The 26959-nt window shown below is 56.6% G+C and overlaps 2 protein-coding genes across 6 annotated transcripts in view; one reads left to right on the top strand and one right to left on the bottom strand.

Moving 5' to 3' along the window:
- Positions 1–26959, bottom strand: part of LOC308651700 (mitochondrial import inner membrane translocase subunit TIM16) — a gene marked incomplete at its 5' end in the record, with an annotated part of 66297 nt that overhangs the window by 7778 nt on the left and 31560 nt on the right. For 2 of the 5 annotated variants that reach the window (XM_081299119.1, XM_081299118.1), the window contains 19 exons: positions 2675–2882; positions 3013–3099; positions 3628–3719; positions 4066–4201; positions 4451–4567; positions 5350–5439; positions 5527–5668; positions 6371–6456; positions 6531–6635; positions 6709–6851; positions 6930–7016; positions 7130–7238; positions 7757–7932; positions 8323–8449; positions 9097–9228; positions 9417–9509; positions 9586–9731; positions 9809–9866; positions 10287–10341. In XM_081299119.1, coding sequence (XP_081155245.1) covers positions 2877–2882; positions 3013–3099; positions 3628–3719; positions 4066–4201; positions 4451–4567; positions 5350–5439; positions 5527–5668; positions 6371–6456; positions 6531–6635; positions 6709–6851; positions 6930–7016; positions 7130–7238; positions 7757–7932; positions 8323–8449; positions 9097–9228; positions 9417–9509; positions 9586–9731; positions 9809–9866; positions 10287–10341 — 1987 coding nt within the window. In that variant the 3' untranslated portion in view covers positions 2675–2876. Of the gene's footprint in view, positions 1–208; positions 358–2674; positions 2883–3012; positions 3100–3627; positions 3720–4065; positions 4202–4450; positions 4568–5349; positions 5440–5526; positions 5669–6370; positions 6457–6530; positions 6636–6708; positions 6852–6929; positions 7017–7129; positions 7239–7756; positions 7933–8322; positions 8450–9096; positions 9229–9416; positions 9510–9585; positions 9732–9808; positions 9867–10286; positions 10342–26959 lie in introns of those variants that run through there. The other 3 variants (XM_081299121.1, XM_081299120.1, XM_081299122.1) reach the window with 2 other exon arrangements.
- Positions 14802–25928, top strand: VASN (vasorin). The gene is made up of 2 exons (XM_081299123.1): positions 14802–15402; positions 23307–25928. The coding sequence occupies exon 2, from the start codon at positions 23316–23318 to the stop codon at positions 25338–25340; it is 2025 nt and encodes a 674-aa protein (XP_081155249.1). The 5' UTR covers positions 14802–15402; positions 23307–23315; the 3' UTR covers positions 25341–25928.

Here is a 26959-nt window from a genome sequence, read left to right as displayed (position 1 = left end):
GCGGCTCGCTCTCACCCGGCTGAGCGGACGGCGACGGCAAGGACCGGCGCGTGCGTCAGCCAGGTAGGTGTGCGCTGCCTTCCGCCGGCGGCGTTTCCCGGCCGCCTCCCCCCACCCCCGCTTCCCGCAGCACGCGCGCCCTCAGCACGGCCGGAGCCCCATCACCCTCCCCAGCCTCCCTGTCCCGGCGGCGCGTCCCGAGTCTCACCATTGCGACCGCTCTGCCTCGGGGTCGCGGACTCCCGCTTCCTGGCCCCGCCGCGCCGGCTCAAGGGCGGCCGGCGGGTCAGAGGTTAAAGGAGACAGCAAAGCGCGTGCGCGAGGCCGCGCTGGGCATGCGCGTTACCTCGGCCCCAGGGAGCGCTGTCGTGACGAAAGAGGGTCGGGAGGGGCGGGACCTTCGGTGGGCGGAACCTTCCTTGGGCTCTGGGGATCACCAGGCGGGCGATGGATGGTCCCAGCCCCTCCAGGTGGCCCTCTAGCTGGGGCGCCAAGACTGTTTCTTCCCTTAGTTTTGCCAAAAATATTTAGAACGAAAACATCAAGTGAAATAAACGAATATAATATGAGGTAGGATGCCAAATTTTCGGGAATATCTAAGAAAACTGGGAACTTCAAAATAGATTTCAGTCCAGATTCCTTCTGTTTGGTAATCTGAGAGGCTGATTTCCTCCCCCAAATCTGTGCTCAAATGCCACCTTCTCAATGAAGCCCACCCCGAGTCCCCCACTATGAGATGCCCTACATTCTCTCTATTGAGATGTTATTCACACACCATACACCTCACACTTTTAAAGTGCACAATTCAGTGTCTTTGAGCATATTCACAGAGCTGTGCAACAATCACCACCATTTAGTTTCTTGCCCACCAGCAGTCATCCTCGCCCTGCCCTGACAACCATTCATCTGCATTTTGTCCCTATGGATTTGTCCCTTCAAGACATTCCACAAAAATGGAATCAATACTACAAGTGTCTTTTGTGACTGGCTTATTGCTTATTCCTTTTTTTTTTTTTTTGGTAGTGCTGGGTATTCCTTCATTTTTTTGGTACTGCAGATTGAACCCAGAGGCACTTTATCACTGAGCCATATCCCCATCCCTTTTTATCTTTTTGAGACAAGGTCTGGCTAAGTTTCTTAGGGCAACTATGGACAGCTAAATTGCTGAGGCTGGTCTTGAACTTGCGATCCTCCCACCTCAGCCTCCAGAGTCGCTGGCATTACAGGTGTGTATTACCATGCGCAGCTTAATCCTCCACTCTTGATCCCCTTTACTTTTTTAAATGTATATATATTTTTATTGTTTGATGGACCTTTATTTTATTCATTTTTTATATGTGGTGTTGAGAATTGACAGTGCCTCACACCTGCAACACAAGTGCACTACCACTGAGCCACAGCCCCAGCCCCCTGACATCCTCTATTTTTTTCTGAGGCTTTTACATCCTCTACCTTATCATATAGTTCCTTTATTTTTATGTTTATTGCTTATAGTCTGTTCCCTCCCACTAGAAGGCAAATTCCCAGGGGGCAAGCTGTGTATCTATTCTCCACCTGGAAGGCTGCCTGGAGTGTGGCAGGTGCTCACAAGTATTTGTAGAATAGATGGAAGTCAGGCTGCCTACACTGTGCTCTGGCACTGCCCTTTCTTTCCTCAGGCTCTCAAAATTGCTTCTTCCCTCAGCACTCCTGCTGTCCTTCCTTTTGTTAGAGATGTTCTTGTAGCATTCTCTGTGGCAAGCTCCTTCAGGTGTCAGCTTAAATGGGAGTCAATTTCTCAGACCTCTGAATACCCTATTTGCCCCCGCATTCAAATCACTTCCTTTTGTGTGTGTGTGTGTGTGTGCTGGGGATTGAACCCAGGGCCTTGTGCATGTGAGGCAAGCACTCTACCAACTGAGCTGTATCCCCAGCCCCACTTCTTTTTTTATAGTTATCTTCTCCATGGCTCCTTTCACACTGCTCTTCTGCACAGTCTACTTCCCTTGTACAACAAAGCTATAGTAAGCTTAAGCTCACTGAAAGACCCCAACCCTGCTGGGCTCTCCAGTTTCAATACCTACCAGAGTACTGCTGGGCACCTGAGTGCTGAATGAATGAACTCCCAGCAGCTTTCAGCTAAAAGGCCATAAGGACAAAGTGAGCTGGGATGAGGGTGAGCACAGATTCAACCACTCTCACTCATATTCATGTCCTCTTTCCCTTTCCAGTTATCCCAGAGACAAGAATAGCACAAGAGGTGGTCAGCTTACAAAAATTTAATTGCTGAAAACATCCAAGCATGTGCAGGCTGGTCCTTGCAGGATTCACACTACCCTAATTGGGCCATCGATTTGGTGAGGCCCCCTTCTCCTGGTTGCAACCCTGAGAAGCAGGGCAACTGGTCCCAGGTTCTTCAGGCTGGAGCTGTTCCAAATGGCTTGGTGGGGGGCCAGCCCCCAACACCCTTAATAGGAACAATTAAGCAGGCAAGATGGGTTGGCATGTAGTACCTGAAGGTGCTGGATTAAGACCAGCCTAGGCTGGGACCAGCCCAGGTCAGCAGAAAGAGCAGGGGAGACAGGGAGCCCAGGGCCTGCCCAGGGACATGGTACTGACCCCAACCCCATGCCCTTTGGTTCCACATGCTAGCAGGTGGTTGAGGACAAGCAGCTGGTCCCAAAGAAAACTGAATTACAGACAATCTCTGGGAGTTGCAGTAGGCCCAGCAACCATGGAAGTGCCCAAGGCCTGCAATAAACCAAGGCTTCTGAGATGGGGCGTGCCAAGGCCAGAGAGGTATCTTCCAGGTTGAAGAGATGTGAGGTGTGCAAGGGCACCAGGTGGTTCTAGGAGGTGGCAGCAGCAGATGAGGCCAGAAGTGACTGGTAGGCAGGCTAGTCCTGGGGTGATAAACCAAGAAGTGGGAGAGAGTTAAGAGGGTCTGGGAAGGAAGGGTATGTGTGCTGCTGTGTGTCTGGGAGGGATGGTGCTGCTGGTCAGGAAGGCTGGTCTCCCTTGCCACTCACTTACCCACTCATCCTCATCCACCCCTTCAAAAGAGTCCTGGGGCAGCGGGTCCTCCCGGTTCCCTAGCTTTGCCACCATGGCATTCAGCAGCTGCAAGAGTGGATCAGAGAAGCGTTGAAAGAAATAGGACTTCCAGACCTCAAGAGCATCAGATCCCATGGTTTTTACCCTGACAGTATTGTGAAAAGAGCCATTTTAATTAGAGCTGTGGCAAAGTTCATGGGTTTTCACTGAAGAAGACACAAAGACAAGAGATGGGAATCAGAGACAGAGAGACTGTGGCTGTGGCACTTGATTCAGGTGCAGCTGTCTCTGCACATAGCCTAAAAAGCTCAAACATACACCAGGGCCCCAAATGGACTTGGCTCTCCAACCTCCAGTTTTAGTTGGATCAAACCTGGTGGGGCTTGGAGGGGCTCTCCCTACCTTGCCTGGCTTCCTGTAACCTGGGGGTAGCAGGAGGTCAGCAGCAGGGCTCTGAAAGGTCTCCCCACCAAGCTCTGACACAGAGATCAGTGTGATACAACTCCCATCTGATCAGGACTAGAGATATGAAGGACAACCACACACAGCTAGGACCCCATCCGCTCTGCAGAGCTAGCCCTCTCCCTTGCCTACCTCTTCCTTCTTCTGTTGATCTGACTTCTCTTCCAGGTACTGTGCTGAGGATGGGGCTCGTCGGGCAGGCGCTTCACGGGGGGCTTGGCTCACTGAGATGAGGCAAGGACAGGTATCAGAGAGTCCCCTGTGTGGGGGCTGCTTGATGCCAGCCCCTAGGGGATAGGTGGCATAAACAGCTAGTGAAGTTTCTGTTTAGGAGGACTGCCCTAGGCACCAGGGACCAGGGTGTGTGTTGGGTAGGATGTGGGATGGAAACATAGGTACTACCCTCCAGGAGCTCAGAGATTGGGTCTCAAGACATGGTCACTCCATCCCTGAGAGAGCTGGAGGTCCTGTGTGTCCTCAATGATGAAGGATTGAACTTGGGCCTCTGCCTCCTCCTCTAGGCCCTGCCCAGACTCCCCTGCTTCCTCCCCCCAACCCTAGTTACTCCACCTGGGATCATGCCAGGGGGCTGCAGGCTGAGTAGTCGGGGCTGTCCATTAGTGCCTCCTAGCCAGGCCTCGGCACTGAGCACTGGCTCCCAGCTCACAGCAGTGTCTGGGAACACATCATCCTGGAAGAACTCTTTCTGCAGGGGGGGAAGGGACTGTCTTGAGACATTGACTAAGACCTAGAACACACCAATATCAAGCTCTGTGACCCTTACCCCCCCCATGCTGGGGCATCCATAACTTCTGAAATTTCAGCAAATAAGGGGCCAGTATCCCCAAAGAGCAGAGAGCAGGAAGGTTTGGAAGCACAGCCAGATAGAACTAAAGTCCCTGGCCAGTGCTGGGAAGAGGGTGTTGGGTGCTGGAATCCTTGGACCCGACCTCACCCTGACTCGGGGCAGCCGGAAAGCAACAGGCTCCAGGGAGGTTTGGCGCAGCCGCAGGCATCGGGCAAACTCCACTTCCCGCACATCACACTCAGTCTTGGGTAGGAGGATGAAGCCCTGGGGGGAGAGGAGTAACAGCTAGAGCCAAAAGCTCCTCCTGGGCACCCAGTGTAGCAACATTCCTATGTAGGACCACACCCTCCCCCTGGACAGTGGTATACTGGTAATGTGAACGGGTGGCCCTATGAAGGTTGGCCTGTTTTCAGAGTACAAACTCCCACCATGGCCCATCTCAAGCTACTAACTTGACTCATTAAATGCAGGGTTGAGAAGCGATGTATAGTGGCATGCCATCATGGCACATTTCAACTCTCCCAGATACAACCAATGGCACAAGTAATAGTAAAATCTAGTATGATAATTAGAAAGTGATCAGAATAGTTTTTTTTTTTTTTCTTCCCTTAGTGGTACCAGGGATTCCACCCAAGGCCTCAAGCATGCTAGGCAAAAGTTCTACTATTAAACTACTACCCGGTTATTTGTTCATTTTGAGATAGGGTCTCACTAAGTTGCCCAGGTTGGCCCCAAACTTAGAATCCTCCTGACTCAGCCCCCTGAGTCACTGGGATTATAGGCATGTGCCAGGCACCGGGCTATCCTTTTGGTTTTTAATATATTTTTTGTAGGTTTATATTGCAGGTTCATATTATTTAACTTTAAAATAGTTTAACTTTTAATAATGGCTGAGTATAGCAGCAAGCTATCAAAATTCCTGGATATTTCATAACCAGCTCTGACCTCACAGGCTCCTTAACTTCCCCACATGGCCACCAGGGGGCGGAGAAGCCCCAAGATCCCATCGGGGACAGGAGATGGATCAGGTACAAGGATGGCCTCACCTTGTGTGGGTCAGGAGATGTGAAGCTATTGCACTCCAGGAAGAAAGGGGCCTCAGAGAGCAGCTCATACAGGAACACCCGGGTGTCACCCTGGGGGACAGAGGGTAGATGGGGCAGGTGACAGGTAGCTAGCTTCACCACCCGTCCCCGACACCCTGCCTGACCATTCCAGCCCACCTTGCCAGTGAGGAGCACCAGGCTGGTATCAGGGTCGTAGATGGGCAGGAGAGTCGAGGGAGCTACATCAAGACCCAACACAGCTGAGGGGCCTCCTGCCAGGGCATCAGCCATATACAGCAAGAGCTGGCGCTCACTTTGGCTGCAAGAGGAGGCAGAGGCAGGCCCTTAGGGTTGGAGGGGCCTGGGCAAGACGAAGACTTCCACAGAGAACCTGATTCTAGGCAATGTGAGAGCTGAGTCCAGCCCAGAACTGGCCTGGCCAGGGCGGCAATGTCCCACCTGACCACTCTGCTTCCCCCCTCATCCCCGGCTATACCACTGTCCCTCTTCAGCACAGTGCTGACCCCAGCACCTGTCACAGGTGACTGTAGCTTCCCAGGACCAGACTTCCCCCTATTCTGGGCAGCTTCCTGGCCTTTCCCCAGAGCTCAAATACTCTGTCTTCCAGATCTTGGTCAGCAGCCCCAGATCAAATGATACCTCCCTTGGGAGACCCTTCCTGATCCTTCCTCCAAAGCACCATCTCTCAGAGCTCTCTAACTGGCTTTAGCTGGTCCCCATCAGGCCTGAGCTCCTGGGCCTGGCTCTCACCTCCTGGTTTCCGTATTGACTCATTTTCCCTTACCAGCCTTCACTTCCACCCACCCACCCACCTACCCAGCTACCATCATCCATCCATCCATTTATCCATCCATCCACCCAAACCTCTACTACTACCCACCCAACCACCCGGTAACTGAGGGGCAGGAACAAATTTTGCAGGCCTGAAAGGTGTCTGTTACTTTGGGGAAAGGAGACTCAGGTGCCTAGAGCCTGGGGATGGTGGTCTCTAAGTCCTCACCTGTCAAAGCCAGACACCAATAGACAGCGACCATCACACACCCAAACAATGCGAGCTCCGCGGCCCCCTTCAGGTCCTGGACCTTCCTGTTGAGATACAGCACATGAAGCACAACTAGTGTCCCTCACACCAGGTCTAAAGGCCATGTATACTTGCTTACCTGCAGGGGCTCAGGGCCACTCCGGGGCTCATAAACCCGCACACGCCCATCCTTGCAGACAGTGGCCAGCTGCTGTCCATCAGGACTCCAGGTCAGGCCAAAGATCTGGGGACAGGCAGGGATGTGAGAGGCAGCCTGTTGCCCCATGGTTAGGCCCCCATTCCTGCAGCTGTCCTACCTGGTCCTGATGGCCCTGCAGCCTCAGCCGCTCAGTCCTGGCCTGAAGGTCCCAGATGCGAATGGTGAGGTCATAGGAAGAGGAAGCCAGAATATCTGCTGCCAATGGGTGGAAGCGCAAAGAGTAGATCTTTTCTGTGTGACCTGAGGAAGGGGAATGGGGTGAGGCTGAGCCCCCTTGGAAGCCAGTGCCTCACCCAGCCCGACCCAGGCCCTCCTGACCTGTGAGCACAGCCTCAGGTGTGGTGAGCATGTTCTCCAGGCCCCCTGGGGGCACTCGCCACAGTCTGATCCGGGCATCCTCCCCGGCTGTGGAGAGAGCAGCAGCTCCTCACTACTGGGCCCAAGATCCCTGGCTCCCCAGAACACTCAGAACCCAGGGCCAGTACCTTCCCTCAAGCCCAGGCAACCAGCCTCCTTACCCACAGCGAGGCGGTGGGGATCAAAAGGGTCCCAGGCCAGATCAGTCACGGCTGCCCCATTCTGCAGCGTGGGCAGCGCTGTGTCAGGTAGGCGGCCAGGCTTCCTCAGCTGCAGGAGGTGCCCCACCCCATGGCCCATCAGAACCAGGCAGGAGAGCCAGTCCCAGGTGCTGCAGAGCAACAGCATGCCTGGGTCCCCACCCTCTGCAGCAGATGCCCCCACTGCTCGGTGACCCAAGCTCTCTGCCTTAACCACCCCATGCTCTGAGCCCCCGATGCCAAGGGTGAGACACCAAAAAGTGAAGAGCAGCAGAGCAGAGTGGTGGAAAGAGTTCAGGCCTGGGGCTTAGGTGGCCTGGGTTCAAACCCAGCTCCACTTACGCTGTTGTGTGACCTGGATAGATCACTAAACCTCTCTGTACCTCTTCACCCTCATCTGTAAAATGAGGACAAGAATGGTCCAAGAATGGACAAGAATGCTTGGGGCAGCTGGGAAGACTAAGGGACATGCTGGCAGGAGCCTGATACATGGTCTGCGCTCAGCGAGGTGACAGTCACTAATGCCCTTAGGATCCTTGCCACCTTCAGGGACCTGGGGAGCAGCCCTGGTGGAGTGGAATCCCTCACCTCAAGCACGGCCACCTGTCCTCCGCTGCTGAGCAGGGGCACAGCCACATGCAGCTGGTTGGCGCAGAAGCCATCACTCTCGCCAGGTGTGGTGAGGCTGAGTCCCTTAAGGTTGGTGATGTGGCTGTCTCGGTGCAAGACGCTACCCTGAGTGTGGCGGAACTTGGAACTGGGTCCTGGCAGGTGGCAGGGACACAGAGCTTTGCGTAAGGATGCCATGTCTGCACACCTTGCGCCATGGCTCCTGGCCGCTTGCCACCCTCACTATGGGAAGGTGCCTGTCATGTGCCCAGGGGAGGCCTCTGCAGAGGCAGCACATACAGCTTGCCTGGAAAGCTGGCCCTTGCTCCTCTGCAGCCAAAGGGATCTCAGCAGAATCCAGGGCTCCAGGCCACCCTCTAGTTTTACAGATGACCCTTGGCAGCTTTACTGTGGCTCACAGGACTATTGATTCTGCTAGGAGCTGCAAGTCTGGGTGCCCCACATAAGGCCTCCCTTCAGAGTTGGGGGACAGAAGAGAATGGGTAGGGACAGAGTAGACAGAGTCAGTACCCTGATGTGCTTACCCAGCAGGCTCTGCAGCGATCTCTGACTGGGGCTAGTCCCAATGCCACTGCTGCTGGAGAGTGAGGGCCCCAGGCTGGAGGGTGTGGAGGGCGAAGTCAGGGAGCTGGGAGAGGAAGAGAAGCCCCCCTGGGGAGAAGGACCCAGATCAGCCAGCGGGTCCCTGGGCACGCTAGCCAGAGAGAGAGGGGACACCCAACTCCAGAGCCACTGCTCGGGGGCCCTCTGGGCTGTGGAACACTGGGTTGGGTCTAAGCACTGCTGTGGGCATGGACAGTGGCAGGGGGAGCACAGGCTGGGGTAACATGGATAAAGGAGGCAGGCTAAGCTCTAGGCCATGAAGATAGCGGGTGGCAGCTGCTGGCTCCCAGATTTGTGGGGTGGGGGGAATATGCCAGTGAGTTAGAGCTGCCAGTGTTTCAAGAAAAGCCAGAAATCCAGTTTGTGTGAGAAGTCTCACTTCTTCAGTGTCGGCTCAAGTTTTCTATTTATGCAGCAAGCAATCCTCTGTCATTCTTGTTTTTATTTTTTTTCCTGTTATTCTTTTTTTTTTTTTTTTTTTTTTTTTGGTGGTACTGGGAATTGAACCCAGGGTCTGTGTGAGGCAAGCACTCTATCAACTGAGCTATATCCCCAGCCTTCCTGTCATTCTTGATAATTAGAAAGGACAATAAAGATCACCAGACAGAGAGACACAACACACCTAGTGCTGATTTCACCTGGGCACCCACTGCAGCCCCCTGCTGGCTGTGGGACGGGAGCAGCCTGGTACTTACAGCTGGGTCTGCATCAGCCCTGGGCGCCTCTGCAAACTGGACTGTGTCAGGGGGGGCCTCCGTAGCAGGCACCAAGAGGGAAGTGAATCTGGGGTGGGGCGGATGGGCCGGGTTAAGGCTGACCTTCTGCACCTGTGGAGAGGTTGGCATTTGAGGCAGTGGTAGGTATGGGCCACGGTGGGGGGGGCATAGGCTGCCAGGTGGGAATACAATCTCTGGAGGGGTCAACTGGGTTCAAGGGTCACTGACAGGCCCAGCAAGTCAGGGCCCAGCCAAACTGAGGGGCTTCCAGGGGCTGGTGGAATCAGGCATGGCCCTACCTGCTGATTGCTCCCGGCCCACCAGGTGTGGGGGTCAGAGGCAGGCACACAGCCGGCAGTATCTGGGAACAGGTCCTCGTGGAATTCCACAGCCTGGTGATGGACAGGCAGGCAGCCAGTGAGGCCCAAGTGTCCCAGGCCCAAGTCCCTTGCCTGGGCACCCCCTCACCTTTCGGGGCACATGGTGGCTAATGGGTATGATGGCTATGTCGCTCAGCTGCAGGACTCGGAGCACCTCGCAGCTCATGACAGCCAGTGCCCGACGGGGAACAAGAGCTGCACCCCGCAGCACACTCTCCAGAACACACTGGGTCACTGTCAAGGACAACACGGGAAGACAGTCAGGGAGGGAAGAGGAAGGGGGGTGGCAGAATGGGAAGAGATGAGCTCACCTGGGCTCAGTGCTGGCTGCTGCAGGGTGACCTCATAGCAGTACAGCTGACGCTCGCCCTGAAAGAAGCCCAGCCTGAGTCCCTCTCACTGACCATACCTGGCTCTCACCCTTGTTGCTCCCCAGGGACCTGAGCCACAGACCCATGGTGGCCATCTAGGAAACTGATTGCTATGTGCTGGGTGTCAAGCTGAGCCCTTGGCAGACTGTCCCTCATCTGCACATCATCACCTTCAGTGGTGACACTGGGAGTGTACAACAGCACTTATGGGACATAGACTGCATGCTGAGACATCATCTTGGCAACCCAGGTGAACATGCACCTGGCAGGGGGACCCTCAGGGCTGAGCCAGCGTTCAAGCTCAAGTTCCTCTTCTGTCAGGGACAGCGAGGTGGACCTTATAAGCCCAGGGACCAGAATGTGTCCCTCTGGGTGAGGGACAATGACAGAAGAACCCAGATGTATCTTTCTTACTCACCTTTCCTGCCAGGACCAGGAGCCCAGAGTCTGGGTCCAACAGGGGCATGAGAGACCTGGGGAGAGAGGACCAGTGGGCAGACTGATGGGTAAGGCAAGGAAGGAGGGCTATGTGCCTCATGACCCCAGACAGGGTACCTGGAAGGGTACCACAGTAACTAGGAGCCATCTAGCTGCTCCTGCTGTGTCCTGTAGGACCCTCCACTTCCTCTCCATGTGCTGCCCACACACCAAGCACAACCCACCCTTCCCTGGGTCCCCCACCTGTCCACCTGGTTCCCAGCCAGACTTGTGCTAGGCCTGGGTACCTCAGATCCAACCTCTACTCCGGGCTTTTCCAAAAAGACCCCACACGGATTCCATCCCCTCTCCCCTACCCCTCAGTCACCTAGACATCAGATCAGCACTGCCAGGGAGGAAGAGGGGGTGAAGCTAGAAGCAGAGACTCCCCCAGAACCAAGCACATCCTTCTCCATGCCAATCCCAAGTCCTGTGCCAGGCCAAGTGGTTAGGATACTCCTTGCCCTCTGCTCCTGAGGTGGAGGTCATGGCAGGAGGGGCAACACTGGGAATACAGAGGGTGGGCATGAAGCCCCAGATCCCTACCCACTGAGTGCCAGGCTCAGCCTTGGCCAAGTGCCTGTCATTGCTCAGGGGTCTGCACGCCCTTCCCTGGGCTCCGGGGAAGCCCTCTACAGCCATCAGGGTGAGGGCTGCCTTCTAGACCTCAGCACCCAGGGAAGCACCCAGGGGAACTGGAAGGTGCCACCTTCTGTCTCTTGCTCTTGGTCTCACTTTCCGGTCTCTGGGGACCCTCACCCCCAAGACTGTACCCTATCCCTGCCGTAATTTGGCCGTGGCAGTTGTCACTGTCCCTCACCCAGATGACAAGGTGCCCAGCCTTCCCCTCCCCTGCGCCCCTCCTCTCCCCACCCTGCCAGGAGCCACACAGTGGGCTGGGACTCTGGGTGGGTACCTGGGTGTCTCCACAGCTTCCTGGAGTGCCCTGAGTGGGTCACCTGTGAGTAACACAGACTCCTGATTACCTCAGGCCAACAGGGTGAACCAGGCTCAGCACTGCCTTTCAAGACCTGGCCTGAGCACTGCCTGCTGTGATGGTAGGGGTGAGTGGGGACAGAGCTGGTGTGACCCGGGGTGCTCCATGCTGAGGCTGGCACCAGGTCCCCTTCAGTGGCTCCCACAGGACTTCATTCACTTGTTCATTCACGATCATGCATTCCCTTGAGCAGCTGGCCTACCCAGTCCTCACCCAGCCAGCACATGAGACCAGAGGTAAGTCAGACAGATCTCATCCAGTCCTCGAGGAGCTCCACAGCCTAGTGCTAGAGGCAGACACAAGTCCACATCTAAAAGTGATGAAGGAAAGGTCCTCTGAGGACACGTGGCAGGGGGCAGGGTGACTTGGTCCTACCTAGGCCATTGGGGAGAGGGTGTTCCCTACAACTCGAGTGTCAGGGAAGTCAAACACGTCGCAGAGAGAGTTCCGGACATTGAAAGCAGCTTGTACAAAGGCCCTGTGGTAGGCGGAAGTGCAGCCCTTCCAGGAATGGGAAAGGCGATGGGCCTGGTAGCCCAGGAAGTAAGGGTGAGGGACTGAGGCTTGGGCTAGTGTGGGCAAAGCCAGATAGAACAAGCCTGTGGCAGGAGGGAAGTTCTGCCTCCAGTGCACCATGGTGACAAAAAGCTGATGGTGTGTTTTAAGCAATGGGAGATAGGTTGGTGCTGGGCAGGGCTATGCCGGCTACTGCAGAGACAGGCCAGGAGAAGTGGGAAGGAGGGAATGAGGCAGAGGCTGAGAGCAAATGAGCTGCCTGTGGCTCCTTTGCTCCCGGGCGAGTCAGGGGAAGAGGCCTGGCCCGCCTCTCACCCCTACCCCATCAGCTCCTGCCTACTGACTCAGGCACTCAGGATGCGGGGGCAGGAAGTCACAGCAGGCAGGGCTGGCTCTTCCAACAGGTCAAGCCAGTCCTTCTTGCCTCAGGCAGAGCCAGCTGGGCAGCTCTGCCAGGCAGGAGCATCCTGCTGTCTACAGCACAGCCCAGGCCAGGATCTGGGGTCATGGCAACCAGAGCCAAGGGTTGGCCAACAGCTGGCACGGGCCTGACTCTGGGCCCCATAAACAGAGCTAACTTGGGTCTGGGTCTGGATTGCAGAAGGTAATCCCTGGCTTGGCAGAGGGTCAAAGGTGGTGAGTTGTGTCAGTACCTTGCCGGCTGTCATGGCCCCAGGGTCTGCCACCTCAAAGGGCTCTGACTCTGACACCAGGTTCAGGGATTTACCCCAGACTCAAAGTCATAAAAGGTCAAGGGCCCACATCTGTCTCCACCTTCCAGTCCTAAAAGATAGGACAATAGAGGCATCAACTGGGTTGCGAAGGAGGGCTCTGGCCCCCTGATAATGCCACCAGCACTCCTGTGATGAGCTCATGGTGGAAAGATCGGGTACATGCAAAAGCAGCTCCGGGACTACATGTCCAGTTTTCTTCTCCACTCATCTTTTCACCTTCAGGCCTCCTCCTAACCTAGACATCTTGGCATTGCCCCTAGTCCAGAGCAGTCCAAGGCCCCTGGGCCAAGCCTGTCCCACACTCACTGGGTCCCTCCTTTCAGAGTCTCTGAGTGGGGTGGTATCTTGAAAGCAATGAGGAAAAGTTGGGTAAACTGGCAAGGTCTACTGGAAGCTGCCTTGAGCCCCTGGTAGATGGGGCCCTGTGTGAGCCCAGGGGATGGGAAAACACTTTAGGTGGGGGAAGGAGTCTCTTCATCATCCAAAGCTGGCCACTGAAGCAAAGGGCCATCAGGAAGTCCTGTTCCTTGGGGGAAATCATGCTGGAGTTTGTCAGATCCTCCTGGGTGGGGTTGGGCAGCATCTGTGGATATTCCTGAGGGTCTCAGAGAACACACGGCTCAAGGAAAATAGCACAGGGACAGTCTGACCAGAAGCCGCACAGCACTGATTGCACATTCAGATGATTGTGGGCCAGGCAGGAAATGAGTGAAGTGCCTGGCATGAGACAATAGGGAGTAGTGGGGACTGAGGTGACCGTGAGCCTGAGCTCTGGCCCTGGCCAAAGAGGGCAGCTGAGACTTCCTGTTCAAGGCAAGCTGGGAAGTCCCATTTTAATGCAAAACCATCTGACTTCTCAATGTTGGCAAAGGCTTCAAAGTTTAAAACATGCCACACAGGCCAAATGAATCACACCCAGGGGTCAGCGTTGCCCAGGCGAGGCTGGCAGGCATGTCCCATATCCATGATACAAGAAAATATGGAATGAGGAGCCCCACCTGTCCTGGGGAGATGACCCTGTGGAAACCAAGAAACTTAGAGGGGACATCTAGAAGGCAACTGTCCCAGTCACACCCCGACAACAACTGGACACAGGCCATCTTGCCTTCTGAAGTTAAGAGTCCTCCAGAGACCACACAAGTCCCCAGTTGGTGTTGCCCAGCCTCCAGGGTAAACCTTCAGGTCCCCCAAAGACTCAAACTGGTCCAGCAAAGGCCTTGGCTGCAGGCCAGATGGGGGTGGGGTGGGGTGGTGATATTCAGGGGCTCTCCAGAAGCTGGAAACTGAGCAGGGTCCCCAAAGGCTCTGAGGCGTGACTCTGACCACAGACACAGTGGGGGAGGAGAGCAGAGCGTTTTCCCGGAATACTCCATGGCAGGGGATTTTTCTGGACTAGTCCAGGCCCTGGCACCCACTCTCTCCTGCCCAATCAAAGGACACTGTCAACTGAAGCTCAGGCCCCACCCACAGTTGGTGAGATCCCAAACCCACCATCCCAGCCCCCATCTCCAGTACATTTTGCACCTGAAGCTGCAAGTAACTGTTGGGCCTTGGGCAGATGACCACTTCCCTTCCTGTGTCTCAGTCCTTCACTTAAATTGTGGGAAAAGGGTCCACGGATGCTTAAAACCCTGATAATGGGACACAAGGACCCCAAACTCAGCACCAGAGACTGTACTTAGAATGCTCTTGGAAGTGCTTTGTACCGCTTTCCCAGGAGGTTTTGAAATTGGAATTAGCTAACAACAGCAACACTTTCAGAGAGTTCACCTGAAAATCGGGACTTCAGTCTCAAAAAATCCTTAGCTGGTGGTAAAACACTTGCCTAGCATGCATAAGGCCCTGGGTTTAATCCCCATCACCACACTAAAATAAATAAATAAATAAACAACAACAAAAAAGATTAAGAAAAAGCCTTAACTCTGGTCAGGGGTGGTGGCACACCTGTAATACCAGCAGCTCAGAAGGCTGAGGTAGGAGGATTGCAAGTTCAAAGCCAGCCTCAGTGAGGCACTAAGCAACTTAGCAAGACCCTGTCTCAAAAAACAAAAAAGGCTAGATGGGCATGGTGGTGCCAGCGGCTCAGCAGGCTGAGGCAGGAGGATAAGGAGTTCAAAGCCAGCCTCAGCAACTTAACAAGGCCTCAAGCAACTTAGGGAGGCCCTGTCTCTAAATAAAATATTTAAAAAGTGCTGGAGATGTGGTTTAGTGGTTAAGTGCACCTGGGTCCAACACCTGGTACCAAATGGGGGCGGGGGGATCCTTAGCTCTAGCAGGCTGGGTTGGTCGTGAGGGGCTGAGACCTTCACTGGCCCCCACAGGTCCTGGTGTCTGCTTCTTATATATATGTCACCTGCCTGGTGTCATGGGCATCTGGGTTGTGAACCTTGGTGACAATCAGTATTTGCTTGCTTTATACACAGAAAGCAGAACCTATCTAGTGTCATACAGCAAACTAGGAGTAGACTCCAGCGGAGGGCCCCTGACACTGAGTCTAGGAAAGATCTCTCCTCCTCGTCCAGGTCGGGAGGAGGCGGGAAAGGGCCAGGCCAGGCCAATGACCCCGTCAGCGAAAAGGAGGCGTGTTCCCCGTTGGCCCCGCCCTGACCAATAGGAAGAGGCCCCGCCCCCGCCCCTTAAAGCGCGACCCGCCCCCTAGATTCGACTCCGGAGCCTGGGCTGGAGGACGCGGACGCCGCTGCTTCTAGGTCCAGGGAGCGCGGACCTAGGACCCCCTCGGGCCCGGCCGGCCGCGAAGGATTGAGGCCGCGGCCCGGCCCGGCCGGCTCCCTCGGGTGCCGCCGCCTCCGGTGAGTGTCTGCGGAGCTGGGGGTCGCGGGGCGCCGGGCTGGCTGCGCACGTTCGCCGTGCACGCGCGCAGACCACGGCCGCACACACACGCACTTTTTTCGCAGGACGGTGGCTTCCAGCCCCGTATTGTCACCTGGGCGGCCCCAGGCGCGCGCGGCGGGTGGGTTCCCTGTGCCCCTCCCCCGGCCGTCTCAGGGCTCCAGGAGCCCCACGGCTGGCCAGGGTGCATGAGTGTGTATGGTTCACCGGCCGGCGAGGCTGCTAGCAGACAAAATAAACACCCCCTCCCTCGCTTCCTCCTCCCACGGCTGGGCCCTCCGGCATGACCAGTTTTATGAATCAAACCCCTTTCAGGGGATGGCCCAGCCTTATTCTTTGGTTACATTTCATTCCTGGGGTCTGACGGTTCAGTGCCCCAGTGCATGCAGGTTGACTGGGGTCCTCAGGGCCTTGTCACTTACACCAGAACTGGGGGCCACAGATATGCAGCCCTCAAGAAGTATGGGGGCGGCTGAAGATAACTATTGACCCATCCCCCCCCAGGTGGGGGATGGACTTCGGCTGGCCAGGGCCTTTGTGCTCCAGGTATCAGGGTGCCCCATCTGCCTCTGCCAGGAAAGGGGCTTTGCTTGTGCAGTGAACCCAGTGGCCTAGAGCCAGCCTAGTCTTTTGTGTCCCCAGGGCTGGCAACACTGAGGCTTGAGGACTGCCGAGGTCCCCTGTGGTCACTGGCCGTCCAGCTGACTGGTGCCAGCCACTGCCTCACCGCCCCTTGTTAACTATTACACCAGGGTTGCTGACAGCATCTCCTGCTTGGGTGCAGGGGTGGGGTCTGCACCCTGAAAGAGGCTCTCAGAGTCCAGGTGTCCACCCTGCTTGCTTTCTACACCAAGGGCAGGTGAAGCTCCAGAGAGGCACCAGAATCTAGAGCCCCTTCCCAGGCCAGGAGCCCCTAGGGCTGGGGAATGGACCAATCTCCAAGGTCCATTCCTGCTAGGCTGTTGGGTGCACAGAGGGTAGCTAGGCTGGCACTCTCCGGCAACTGTTAGAGTTGGCCCAGTGGGCAAGTGAAGTCCAGTAGGGGCGCAGCTATTGGTAAAGCCCAGCAGAGCTGGGATAGGCTGGTGGGGGGATGGGAAAGCAGTCCCCTGAGTTTACTGTCTTCTCCCAGGGGAATCGGCCCCTGGAGCTTCTGTAAACACAGTGTCAGAGGCAGGAAGAGGGCTCTGGTAATGAGCAGCCCAGCTGGATCTCCTCCAGACCATTATCTAGCCTCTCCCAGTTCAGGGAGGAAGGACCCAGTAGCACACATGCCAGCCTGGAGGCCTGGGCACTGCCTGTCCCCTATCACCCTCAACCTCAAGGAGGTGAAGGACAGCCACATTGGGACAGCCATCTGAGACCTGTGGGTCAGATGGGGATGACTTGGGGGCTGGTGTCCTGGGGCATTTATCCAGATAACATCACTTGCTCCAGACTCTGGAAATGGGGGAAGAGGAATTCAGCACAAGGAGCCCCCCAGACATGCCTCAGACCTGTGCTCTCCTCTGAAGGCCCCTCTGGCAGGCAGCCCTGGGGCCAGGGCAATGCCCAAATAGGAGATGGATCCACAATTCCAACAGCTTCTGTTACTAACCCCCCTACATCCCTGGGGGAACTGGGACAAGACCCAGGTAAAGCAAGTTAAGTCCCTGTGGGGTTAAGTTAACCCCACCCCTAGGCTGCACAGTCCTGGACAGGAAAGTGGGTCGCACTGGGCCTGGGAGACCACAGAGGCACTCCTAACCACAGACAAGCCCATGGGAAGGGGCTTAGTGCCTATCCCCAGATCCCCCTCAGAGCCCCTCCCTGAGCTGGGGAGCCCAAGCTCTGTGTTGCCAAAACCAGCTCCCCTCACTGCTGTGGAATTTGCGTGAGTTCTTGGAGAAGGGGGAGGGTGTGTGTGTGTGTGTGTGTGTGTGTGTGTGTGTAGGAGCTCGGCCCAGTGGGTGTGTATCTGGCGTGGGTGTGTGCCTGTGCGCGTGACTGCAGCAGTGCTGTGTTCAGGGCGGGCAGAGGTGCTTCAGGGAGTCGTGTGTACTGGGGAGGGTGAGCCGGGGGCTTAGCCTCCTTCCTTTTATCGGTTTCCACATTCCAGAGGCAGCCGGGTTGCTTTCCCCAAGCCCTCAGCGGCTGTCCAGGCCCACAGGCCTCCCCCGCTTTTCCTCATTCCAGCCTCCCTGGGTGTGAGGAGGCTGGGGGAGGCTCCCTCAGGCCACCTCAGTTTTGGGGGGTGGGGTAAGGCAAGGGGCCAATTCTTCTCCAAGACTGGGGACAGCCCCCCCCCCCCAACAGGGCTCCTCCTGGGGAATGCAATAAGGCTCAGACATTCCTGGAGGCTGCCTGAGAGATTTCATTAAGGAGGAGGAGGAGGGAGCTGGCTTGCACTGAGAAGGGGCCAAGGCCCCTGCTAGCCCTGGGCCCCCAGTCACTGAGCAACAGTGACAGCCATGTGGAGCAGGGTTATGGCTTGGTGACTGTGGCCCACCTGCCCATTGGCAGTCCCCAGATCCCAGGAAGGGCTGCTTGTGCCAATGTGGCCAAGAACCCCAGGACACAGCAAGAATGAGAAAGGCAAGACCCCTTCTGATTCCAGGCACCTTAGGCTGGCAACCTCCATTGGTGACTAAAGTGTTCTTCTAGCAAGTTCAGGGTTAATTGCTGGGTTAGAGCCTTACTCCTTGGGTGGGGACAGGGTGGTGAGAAGGCCCAGCGTCTGGGCCAAGCAGCATCATATCTGCCACGTGCCAACAGTGGAATCTGGGCTGGCCCATTTCTAGTTGGGCCACAGCCACCACATAGCTCCAGGGGCCACAGGTGTCCTTGCCTAACAGGTGGCACCTCTCCTGACTGAAGTGGCACGTCCTGCCACCCTGAGGGCTCACTTGAGCCAGGGACTAGTCTTAGTCACTGGTCTCCCTGCCCTGGGCTGACAGGTCTGGCAGCTGCCAGGTCACCCATGCTGCCACTAAAGGCACCCACTTGGGGCTAGGCCAGCCTCCTGAGTACAGAGGAGGAGGGGGGCAGCTGCCAGCCACTCCACACCTGTGAGGGAATCCAGAACCTCCTCCCTGCATAGGCAGACACGCTGATGTCCCTGGCTGTCCCCTTTGCAAACCTATGACTGTGCAGAGGATTCGCCTCAGCTGTATTTCTAAAATACAGCTCTGCTGGGGCCTTACCTTCAGAAGTTCTTACTTAATGGTTTTTTTATTGGATGGGCCCAGGGTATCAGAATTTTTTAAAAGCTTCCTAAAAGTTGGGGTGGAAAAGCCCCAAGGGTTACAGGTGGAGATGGAAGCACAGAGAGGTCGGGGAGCTGGAGTGAGGTCACAGAGCAGACCGAATAAACAGAGCCAGGTTGGGAGTCCCTGGCAGAGGGGTCGCATTCTGAGGAGCAGCCTCTGAGGAAACCAAGCCCCTCTGCCCTTTGTGTGAGGACCCACATCAGAGACCCCTGACCTCTCTGCCCTGCTTTGTGGGCCAAGGGCTGCTGTGTCCCAGAGAAGGGGAGATGGGGTGGACCCAACTTAGGCCTGGGGCTGTAAGCCTTCTTGGACACAGACACGTCAGCGAAACCGGAGCCAGCCGTTTTGGCGGCTGCCAGAATAGTCCCGCCTGCCTGGGGAGGAGGGGCGGGGGTGGCAGACTCCTGGGGCTGGGCTGCTGCCAGGCCTGGCCTGCAGTGCAGAGCCCAGGCCCAGGCGGGCCAGCACCAGGAGCCAAGAGTCCAGAGCCATGGGGTCAGATTAGACGCACCCATCCCCCACACCTTCTCTGAAGCATCTGGCACAAGAGGAGGGGGAGTGTGAGTTCTGTCATCTGTCAGTCTGTCCAAATGTCCTCTGCCCAGTTGGGTACATGGCCTTCCCCAGGAGCAGTGTGGTGTACCAGCTTCAGGGCTGATGTGGTCACCCAAATGCCTAGACTCTACCCCACCCATGTGCCCGTCCCTGCATGTAAGTGGTTGCCCACAAGTGTGTCGCACACTCATTGAGAGGAGCGTTCTGGGTCCCTCAGGGTGCCTTTAGTCTTTCTTACTCATAGAGCCCCTCCCAGAGGTCATAGCAGCAGGGGGCTGGCCAAGGGACAGCTCACCCCCATTCCCATTTCTAAAACTAAGAACACTCCACCACACTTCCCACCATCCTGACAGTGGAGGCAGCCTTGCTGTGGAGGCCTTGAACCTGGGTCCGGGGACCTCCTGTTGGCATAAAGATACACAGTGTGCTCCTGCAGGAAACTTGCCCCCTAGTGGGGTGGGCAGGACTCCATGCATACAGGTAACACCCTTGACAACTAATGTTCACCGACCACCTGATAAGTGCTGAGGACAAAGAAAAGTGGTGGAACCTTGACACCCAGTCATGGTGTCATGAAGCCGGGGACCTCACTGTAGCCCTCCCTTCCTCACAGCACCCTAGAGCTCAGGGTTGTTCCAGAACCCTCCCCCACCCTTAGCAGAGGGAAAGGTTTCCCTACCCTGCCTCAGCTTGGCAGATCAGATTTCAAAGCGCAGGCCAGGGCTGTAATCACTGGATAGCACAGGGCGGCAGAGACCCCAGGAGATGCCTCCATCCCCACCCGCAAGTGGACAAAGGCACAAGCAAGTGGACAAAGGCACAAGCAAGTGGACAAAGGCACAAGACGGTAATCCCAGCAACTCAAACCTGTAATCTCAGCATTTAATCTCAAGCAGGATGACTGCAAGTTTGAGCACATTGAGAGACCCAGTCTCAAAAAATAAAAAGGACTGGTAAAGCACCCCTAGATTAATCCCCAGTACAACAAAACAAACAGAGCAATGCTCCAGAGGGTAAAGGAGACAGAGATGCTTATGCTGGCTCTGCAAGTGAGTGACTGAAACTCACAGTCATGAAAGGATTTGGGGATCTACTTCACCAGAATTTGGGCCTGAACTCTGTCTCATGCTGCTCTGCACCTGTCCCCTCCACAGTCAGCCTTTGCCCTCTCCAGGTTCCTTCCCCATCTGCTCTTGGTGCCAGGAACCCCATGGTGGAGCCCCCTGGCCATGAGACCACAGCTTGGAAAATGTGGAGTTTTCCAAGGCCCCAGTGCAAACTCCTGTTTCCCCTTGCCTGGTAGAGCAGGGACTCTGGCAAAGGAACTCAGCCCTGCATGTTTGGGGAACAGGAAGCAGTTAACTACTGCTTGCTAGGTCTCCTTGGTCCCTCCTGTTCTGAGCTTACTATCTCTCCACCAATTGAAATGCACCTTCTTGTCACCTGTCAAGCCAGGTGGCCATCTTGTAGCCAGACCCAATGACTGCTGATTAAAAGCCCAACAGATTAGGAAGCCCAGAGCCCACAGCTGTTCCCCCTCCTCCCTGGCCATGCTCCAAGCTCCTGAAAGCCAGTCTGGACACTCAGTGCTAAGTGCTCCACATGCACCTATCCTCTGCAGCCCTGAGATGTCCGAGGTAGATACAGGAAAAATGTGGGTACAAGAGTCTAGCTGCTGTCTGTGGCCTCACAGCTTGGACATCTCAGCATAGAGCTGCCTGCCAGGAGTGAGAAATCTTAACCATGACCTTATAGGAGGCCCACAGGGAGCTGAAGCAGCAGTGTGGCCAGGCTGGCCACGTGTAGGGTCCCCTCCCACCTGACCCCAGCCTGGCCCCTCTGGGAGGGTTGATTCAGGGGGCGGCACCTCACCCCCCACATGTATGCCCCGTTGGGGGGCCACTCATGGCCCACATCTGGAGGTTAGGCCCCACTCATCATCCTGAGTCAGCAAGGGTGGAGCAGGTCTCAAGAGGGGGACAGGGTTGGGGGTGCGGCACACAGGGCCTTAGGTCACACCATGGGGGCACTCAAGGGAGTTGGGGAAGGCTTTCACAGCTGGGCTCTGAAGGGCCTTCATCATTGCTAACTAGTGAGGGGCTCCCAGCTAGAAGCTCCTTGGGGAGATGACTTCCCTAGCAAAGGGACACTGCAGATGAGCAGGGCCGACAGGACCAACTCGGGTGATAAGGGCTTCCCCTTCACCTAGAGCTGGCCTAAGAGCCTAAGGACCTGACTCACGTAGCCTGGGATGACTCCTTTTCCTTCTTACAGTCCAGGGGCCATGGCCTGGATGACGGGGAGCTCGTGGATGGGCTCCTCCCCACAGCCTGGGGCAGGCAGGCTGGGTGGGGGGGTCCTGTTACCTGCTTTGGCCACATGAGAGAAGGAGAGGCCCAGCTCCAGCACAAAAGGCTCGTGTGTGAGTGAGCATCAGGCAGGTGCTGACCCTGGCAGGACTGCCTCTGGGGGAGAGGCTGGCACTCCAGATGAGACTCAGAAGTCTCAGAGGCACCCATGGTATGAGGTCCATGCCTGGATATGGCTCCAGGCTGTTCTGGGAGCCTACATTATGGGGGAAGGGGGCAAGCTGTGGACCATCTTGTCTCAGCTGTTCTAGTTAGGAGCAAGAGTCAAGACACGACATCCTTCATCTAGAGGGTGTGGACTGGGCTGGGATGTAGCTCAGTGGCAAAGTGTTTGCCTTGCATTTACAAAGTCCTGGGTTCAGCCCCAAGTTCCAAAAAAAGATTAAAAAAAAAAAAGAACACCATTGGAGCTGAGTGTAGCTCAGTGGTGGAGCGTTTGCCTAGCATGTGTGGGGCCCTGGGTCCAAACCTCAGCACCACATACAAATAAATAAAAAAGTATTGTGTACAACTACAACTAAAAAAAAAAAAAAAAGATAGAAGGTGTGGACCCTGTCCCAGGGGCAGACCCTTAAGCCCTTGGGCTACAGCTCAGACCTCCTGGCACCTCTGAGGGCCCCCTTTCCTCTTGTCCCTTTGGGAGTGGTAAGAGCAGCTTCCCCTGAAGTGGCTGCACACTGCCACTGCTGAGGGGTGCTCCTGCCCACTATTCTCAGTGTCATGCCCAGAGCAGACCTGGAGGACCATGAGAGGAGTGAACCTGGGGCTTCAGTACAGCCTGGCATTGCCTCTGTGCCCACCTCACACCAGTGCCCCCCACTCGACCTCAGCGGCCCTTTACCTCTAGTTCTGTCCTGGTCTGGAAATGGGTCTGCAGAGGCAGGCTCCCTGCTTCCCCATTTCCCTGGGACAAGCAGACACCTGCCAAGGACTGCAGCCAGCTTGCCCCTCCTCCAGGAACTTTCCCCCTAGCCACATCGTGGCAGCCCAAAGCCCCTGTCCTGGGCAGGTCTGACTGCACAAATGGAAAAACACCAATCCCATAGTTTCCATGTGAAGTCTTCCTGCTGCGGTCTTGGAGGAGGGAGGGATGAAGAACGTGGCCCAGGGGCCAGCAGCCTGGGGCAGCCAGCTTCTCTGCTTACGCGCCTGGGCTGTCTGCCTGCCCAGTCTCTCCCAGATGCTGCTGGGAAGGACTGCCACTCCATGACACACAATTCTCTCTCCTTCCCTGATTCTTCCCTTTTTCTACCATAGGTAGGAAGAGGTAGGAGATCTGGGTTCAGGAGGAGGAAGAGTACATGGTCACTGGGTACTCAGTGGCCCTCAGTCCCTGTGCTCATCTGCACACATCAGCTTACCGAATGCTCACAACAGCCAACATAACTGTAAGGTCAGATAGGCACAGTGGAACACACCTATAACCCCAGCGACTGTCTCAAAAATAAAAACTAAGAGAGATGGGGATGTTGCTTGGTGGTAAAGTGCCCCTGGGTTCACTCCCTAGTGCAAAAAAAAGATAAGGTCACATGGTATGGGAGTGATGGGGATGGGCCAGGAACCGGGCCGGGGGACCTGACTCATAATCACTGGGCTCTGTTGCATTTGGGGGCGTGGAGTGATGAAATCCCTTCTGGCCCTTCCTGGCGTAGCTGACCTCTCAGCCCTGACTCATGGCTTCTTTGCTCCCAGGGACAGAAGATGTGCTCCAGGAGTCCTCTGCCACAGCCCCTGCTGCTGCTTCTACTGCTGGTCCCAGGGCCCAGCGTGCAGGGGTGCCCATCTGGCTGTCAGTGCAACCAGCCACAGACAGTCTTCTGCACTGCCCGCCAGGGGACCACAGTGCCCCGAGACGTGCCACCTGACACAGCAGGCCTGTACATCTTTGAGAACGGCATCACCACACTTGATGCAAGCAGCTTTGCCAGCTTGCCAGGCCTGCAGCTCCTGGACTTGTCACAGAACCAAATCACCAGCCTGCCTGGTGGCATCTTTCAACCACTCGCCAACCTCAGCAATCTGGATTTGACCTCCAACAAACTGCGTGAGATCACCAACGAGACCTTCCGTGGTCTGCGGCGCCTTGAGCGCCTCTACCTGGGCAAGAACCGCATCCGCCACATCCAGCCGGGCGCCTTCGATGCGCTAGATCGCCTCCTGGAGCTCAAGCTGCAGGACAACGAGCTGCGGGCACTGCCCCCACTGCACCTGCCCCGCCTGCTTCTGCTTGACCTCAGCCACAACCACCTCCCGGCCCTGGAGCCCGGGATCCTGGATACTGCCAACGTGGAGGCACTGCGGCTGGCTGGCTTGGGGCTGCAGCAACTGGACGAGGGGCTCTTTGGCCACCTACGCAACTTGCATGACCTGGATGTGTCTGACAACCAGCTAGAACACGTTCCTCCTGTGATCCGAGTCCTGCGGGGCCTGACACGACTGCGGCTGGCTGGCAACACCCGCATTGCCCAGCTGCGGCCTAAGGACCTGGCTGGCCTGGCCGCCCTGCAGGAGCTGGACCTAAGCAACCTGAGCCTGCAGGCCCTGCCAAGTGACCTTGCAGGCCTCTTCCCCCGACTGCGGCTCCTGGCAGCTGCCCGCAATCCCTTCAACTGCGTGTGCCCCTTGAGCTGGTTCGGCCCCTGGGTACGTGACAGCCACATCACACTGGCCAGCCCTGAAGAGACACGCTGCCATTTTCCACCAAAGAATGCTGGCCGACTGCTCCTGGAGCTCGACTATGCTGACTTTGGCTGCCCAGCCACCACCACCACTGCCACAGCCCCTACCACAAGACCAGTAGTGGGGGAGCCCACACTCTTACCTTCCAGCTTGGCTCCTACCTGGCTGAGCCTGACTGAGCCAGCCACCAAGGCCCCCAGCCCACCATCCACTGCCCTGCCAACCAAAGGGCCTGCTTCCCGGGCCCAGGACTGCCCTGCATCTACCTGCCTCAACGGGGGCACCTGCCAGCTAGGACCAAGGCAGCACCTGGAGTGCCTGTGCCCTGTGGGCTTCACGGGCTTGTACTGTGAGAGCCAAGTGGGGCAGGGGCCGCAGTCCAGCCCCACACCTGACACACCAGGGCCCCCCCAACCCCTGCCCCTTGGCATTGAGCCAGTGAGCCCCACCTCCCTGCGTGTGGGACTGCAGCGCTACCTGCAGGGCAGTGCGCTGCAGCTCAGGAGCCTCCGCCTCACCTACCGCAACCTGTCAGGCCCTGACAAGCGGCTGGTGACTCTGCGACTTCCTGCCTCACTCACAGAGTACACGGTCACCCAGCTTCGACCCAACGCCACCTACGCCATCTGCGTCACACCCTTGGGGGCTGGGCGGGTACCTGAAGGCAGAGAGGCCTGTGGGGAGGCCCGCACTCCTCCGGCTGTCCGCTCCAACCATGCCCCAGTCACCCAGGCCCGAGAGGGCAACCTGCCACTTCTTATTGCACCTGCCTTGGCTGCTGTGCTCCTGGCTGTGCTGGCTGCTGCAGGGGCAGCCTACTGTGTGCGGAGGGGACGGGCAGCAGCCATGGCTCAGGGCAAGGGCCAGGTGGGACCAGGGGCAGGGCCCCTGGAGCTAGAAGGTGTCAAGGCCCCTTTGGAGCCAGGCCCCAAGGCAACTGAGGGTGCTGGGGAGGCCCTGCCAGGTGGGCCTGAGTGCGAGGTGCTGCTCATGGGCTACCCAGGGCCCAGCCTCCAAGGTGCCCTCCCTGCAAAACCCTATATCTAAGCTTCAGGGAGAGCCATGGGCTGAGTTCTCAGCCAGCACCCTCTGCTGCCACACAAGAAAGTTCTCAGTGCATATCCCGGGGACACGTGCTGGGTAGGGCTATGTGACCACTCCTAGTCCCTGCCCCTCTCTGCCTTGATCTCTTCTGTGAGTTGCTGTGGCCCAGGTAATGAGCTTTGATAGCCCCCTCGCCTGAGTGCTTATAAGGTTGGCATCTGCCCCACCTATTCAATGTGCAATCCTGGGGCCTGGCAGGCTCTGCCGTGTGCTGGTAATGCGGCTGGGGCCCTGCTGGGCTCACCCAACCCAAGGAGACTGGGGGCCAGTGAAGGAAGCCCTCAGAAAGAACATGGGTGGGGATGGGCCCTGTGGCCCCAGCAGCACAGGAACACAGGAAACTGGAAAGGAAGGTGCTCTGGGGACATGTGGACTTGCTTCTGTTGTTTCATTTTTTAAAGTGTATTTATAAGCAATCCTTTCCCATTTATGCTGGGAAAATGTTTTTCAAACTCAGAGACAAGGACTTTGGTTTTTATAAGACAAACGATGATATGAAGGCCTTTTGTAAAAAATAAAAGACAAAATGAAGTAAGTGCTTCTCAGGCTTGGCCTGGGATACACAGTTTGGGTTCAGGGTGGATGGGAAGGCTAGCCTCTGTGGGAGGCTGCAGACATCTCCCCACAGGGCATCAGGTCTGGGCTTCAAGGGCTGCCACAGAGGGTCTTGCCAGAAGGGCAGCCCGGCCAGGAGTGAATGAGACCCAGGCAGGGGTAGGGCCACCTGTCTTTGGGAAAGGGAACCAGTTGGAGCAGCCTCATCCTAGCCAGATCCAGTTTTCTGCCAGCAGGAACTATAGTACCTGAGTCTGAGAGATGCTTGTGGCAGATATGGGGCCCAGAGAGACCCAGGGGAGGTCATCCCCTGCTCAGGGGCAGGTCTCATGGGCAGTTCACCATCTGACCTCCAGGGAGGGGGTGCCTTAAGCTGTCTTATTCCAGGTCTCATGGCTGTCTGGTCCTGAGACCAGGTGGTATGTGTGGCCCCAGCTCCTCCCCACAGTCCCACAGGCTCTTCTGGGAAGTCCTGTTCTGCCCTCCGATCCAGCTGTGAAGAGGGTTTTGGTACCGGTAGAGGGAGGGTGGAGAGCCAAGGCCAGAATCCTGATGGGTGCAGAGGGAGGGGGCCAGCCAGAGCTGTTAGGAGCAGGTCAGAGACGGGGCCGAAAGGGCTGTCTGGCTTACAGATGGCACTAGGCTTGGTGGCTCCATGGGGGCCCTTTGCCCCCTGCACTGGGGATGTACTCAGCTACTCTAAAACTCCCAAAACTGCAGGTTGAGATGGGGGCAGAGCCAGGGACGTGTAGGAGAGCTGTAGCCCGGACTGGGTTTGGGACAGTGACGGATGTACACCATCTCTTCCCTGCCACCCCAGCCAGTCCCACGGGCCAGGTTTGCCTTGTCCCCAAGGCAGCTTGGGGACAGTGACGGATGTACACCATCTCTTCCTGTTACCCTCAGAGGGTGAGGGGCAGTGGGTCCCAGGGCAGTGAGGAGCCCAGCAAAAGCTGGAGCAAGCCTCCCAGAGGCCCCATACCAGTGTCCACCCACAGGTCACAGCC

Source organism: Spermophilus citellus (genome assembly GCF_964194105.1).
Source record: "Spermophilus citellus genome assembly, chromosome: 6".
NCBI lineage: Eukaryota > Metazoa > Chordata > Mammalia > Rodentia > Sciuridae > Spermophilus > Spermophilus citellus.
The sequence above is the reverse complement of the archived record's forward strand: the minus strand, read 5'-3'. Positions and strand labels throughout refer to the sequence as shown.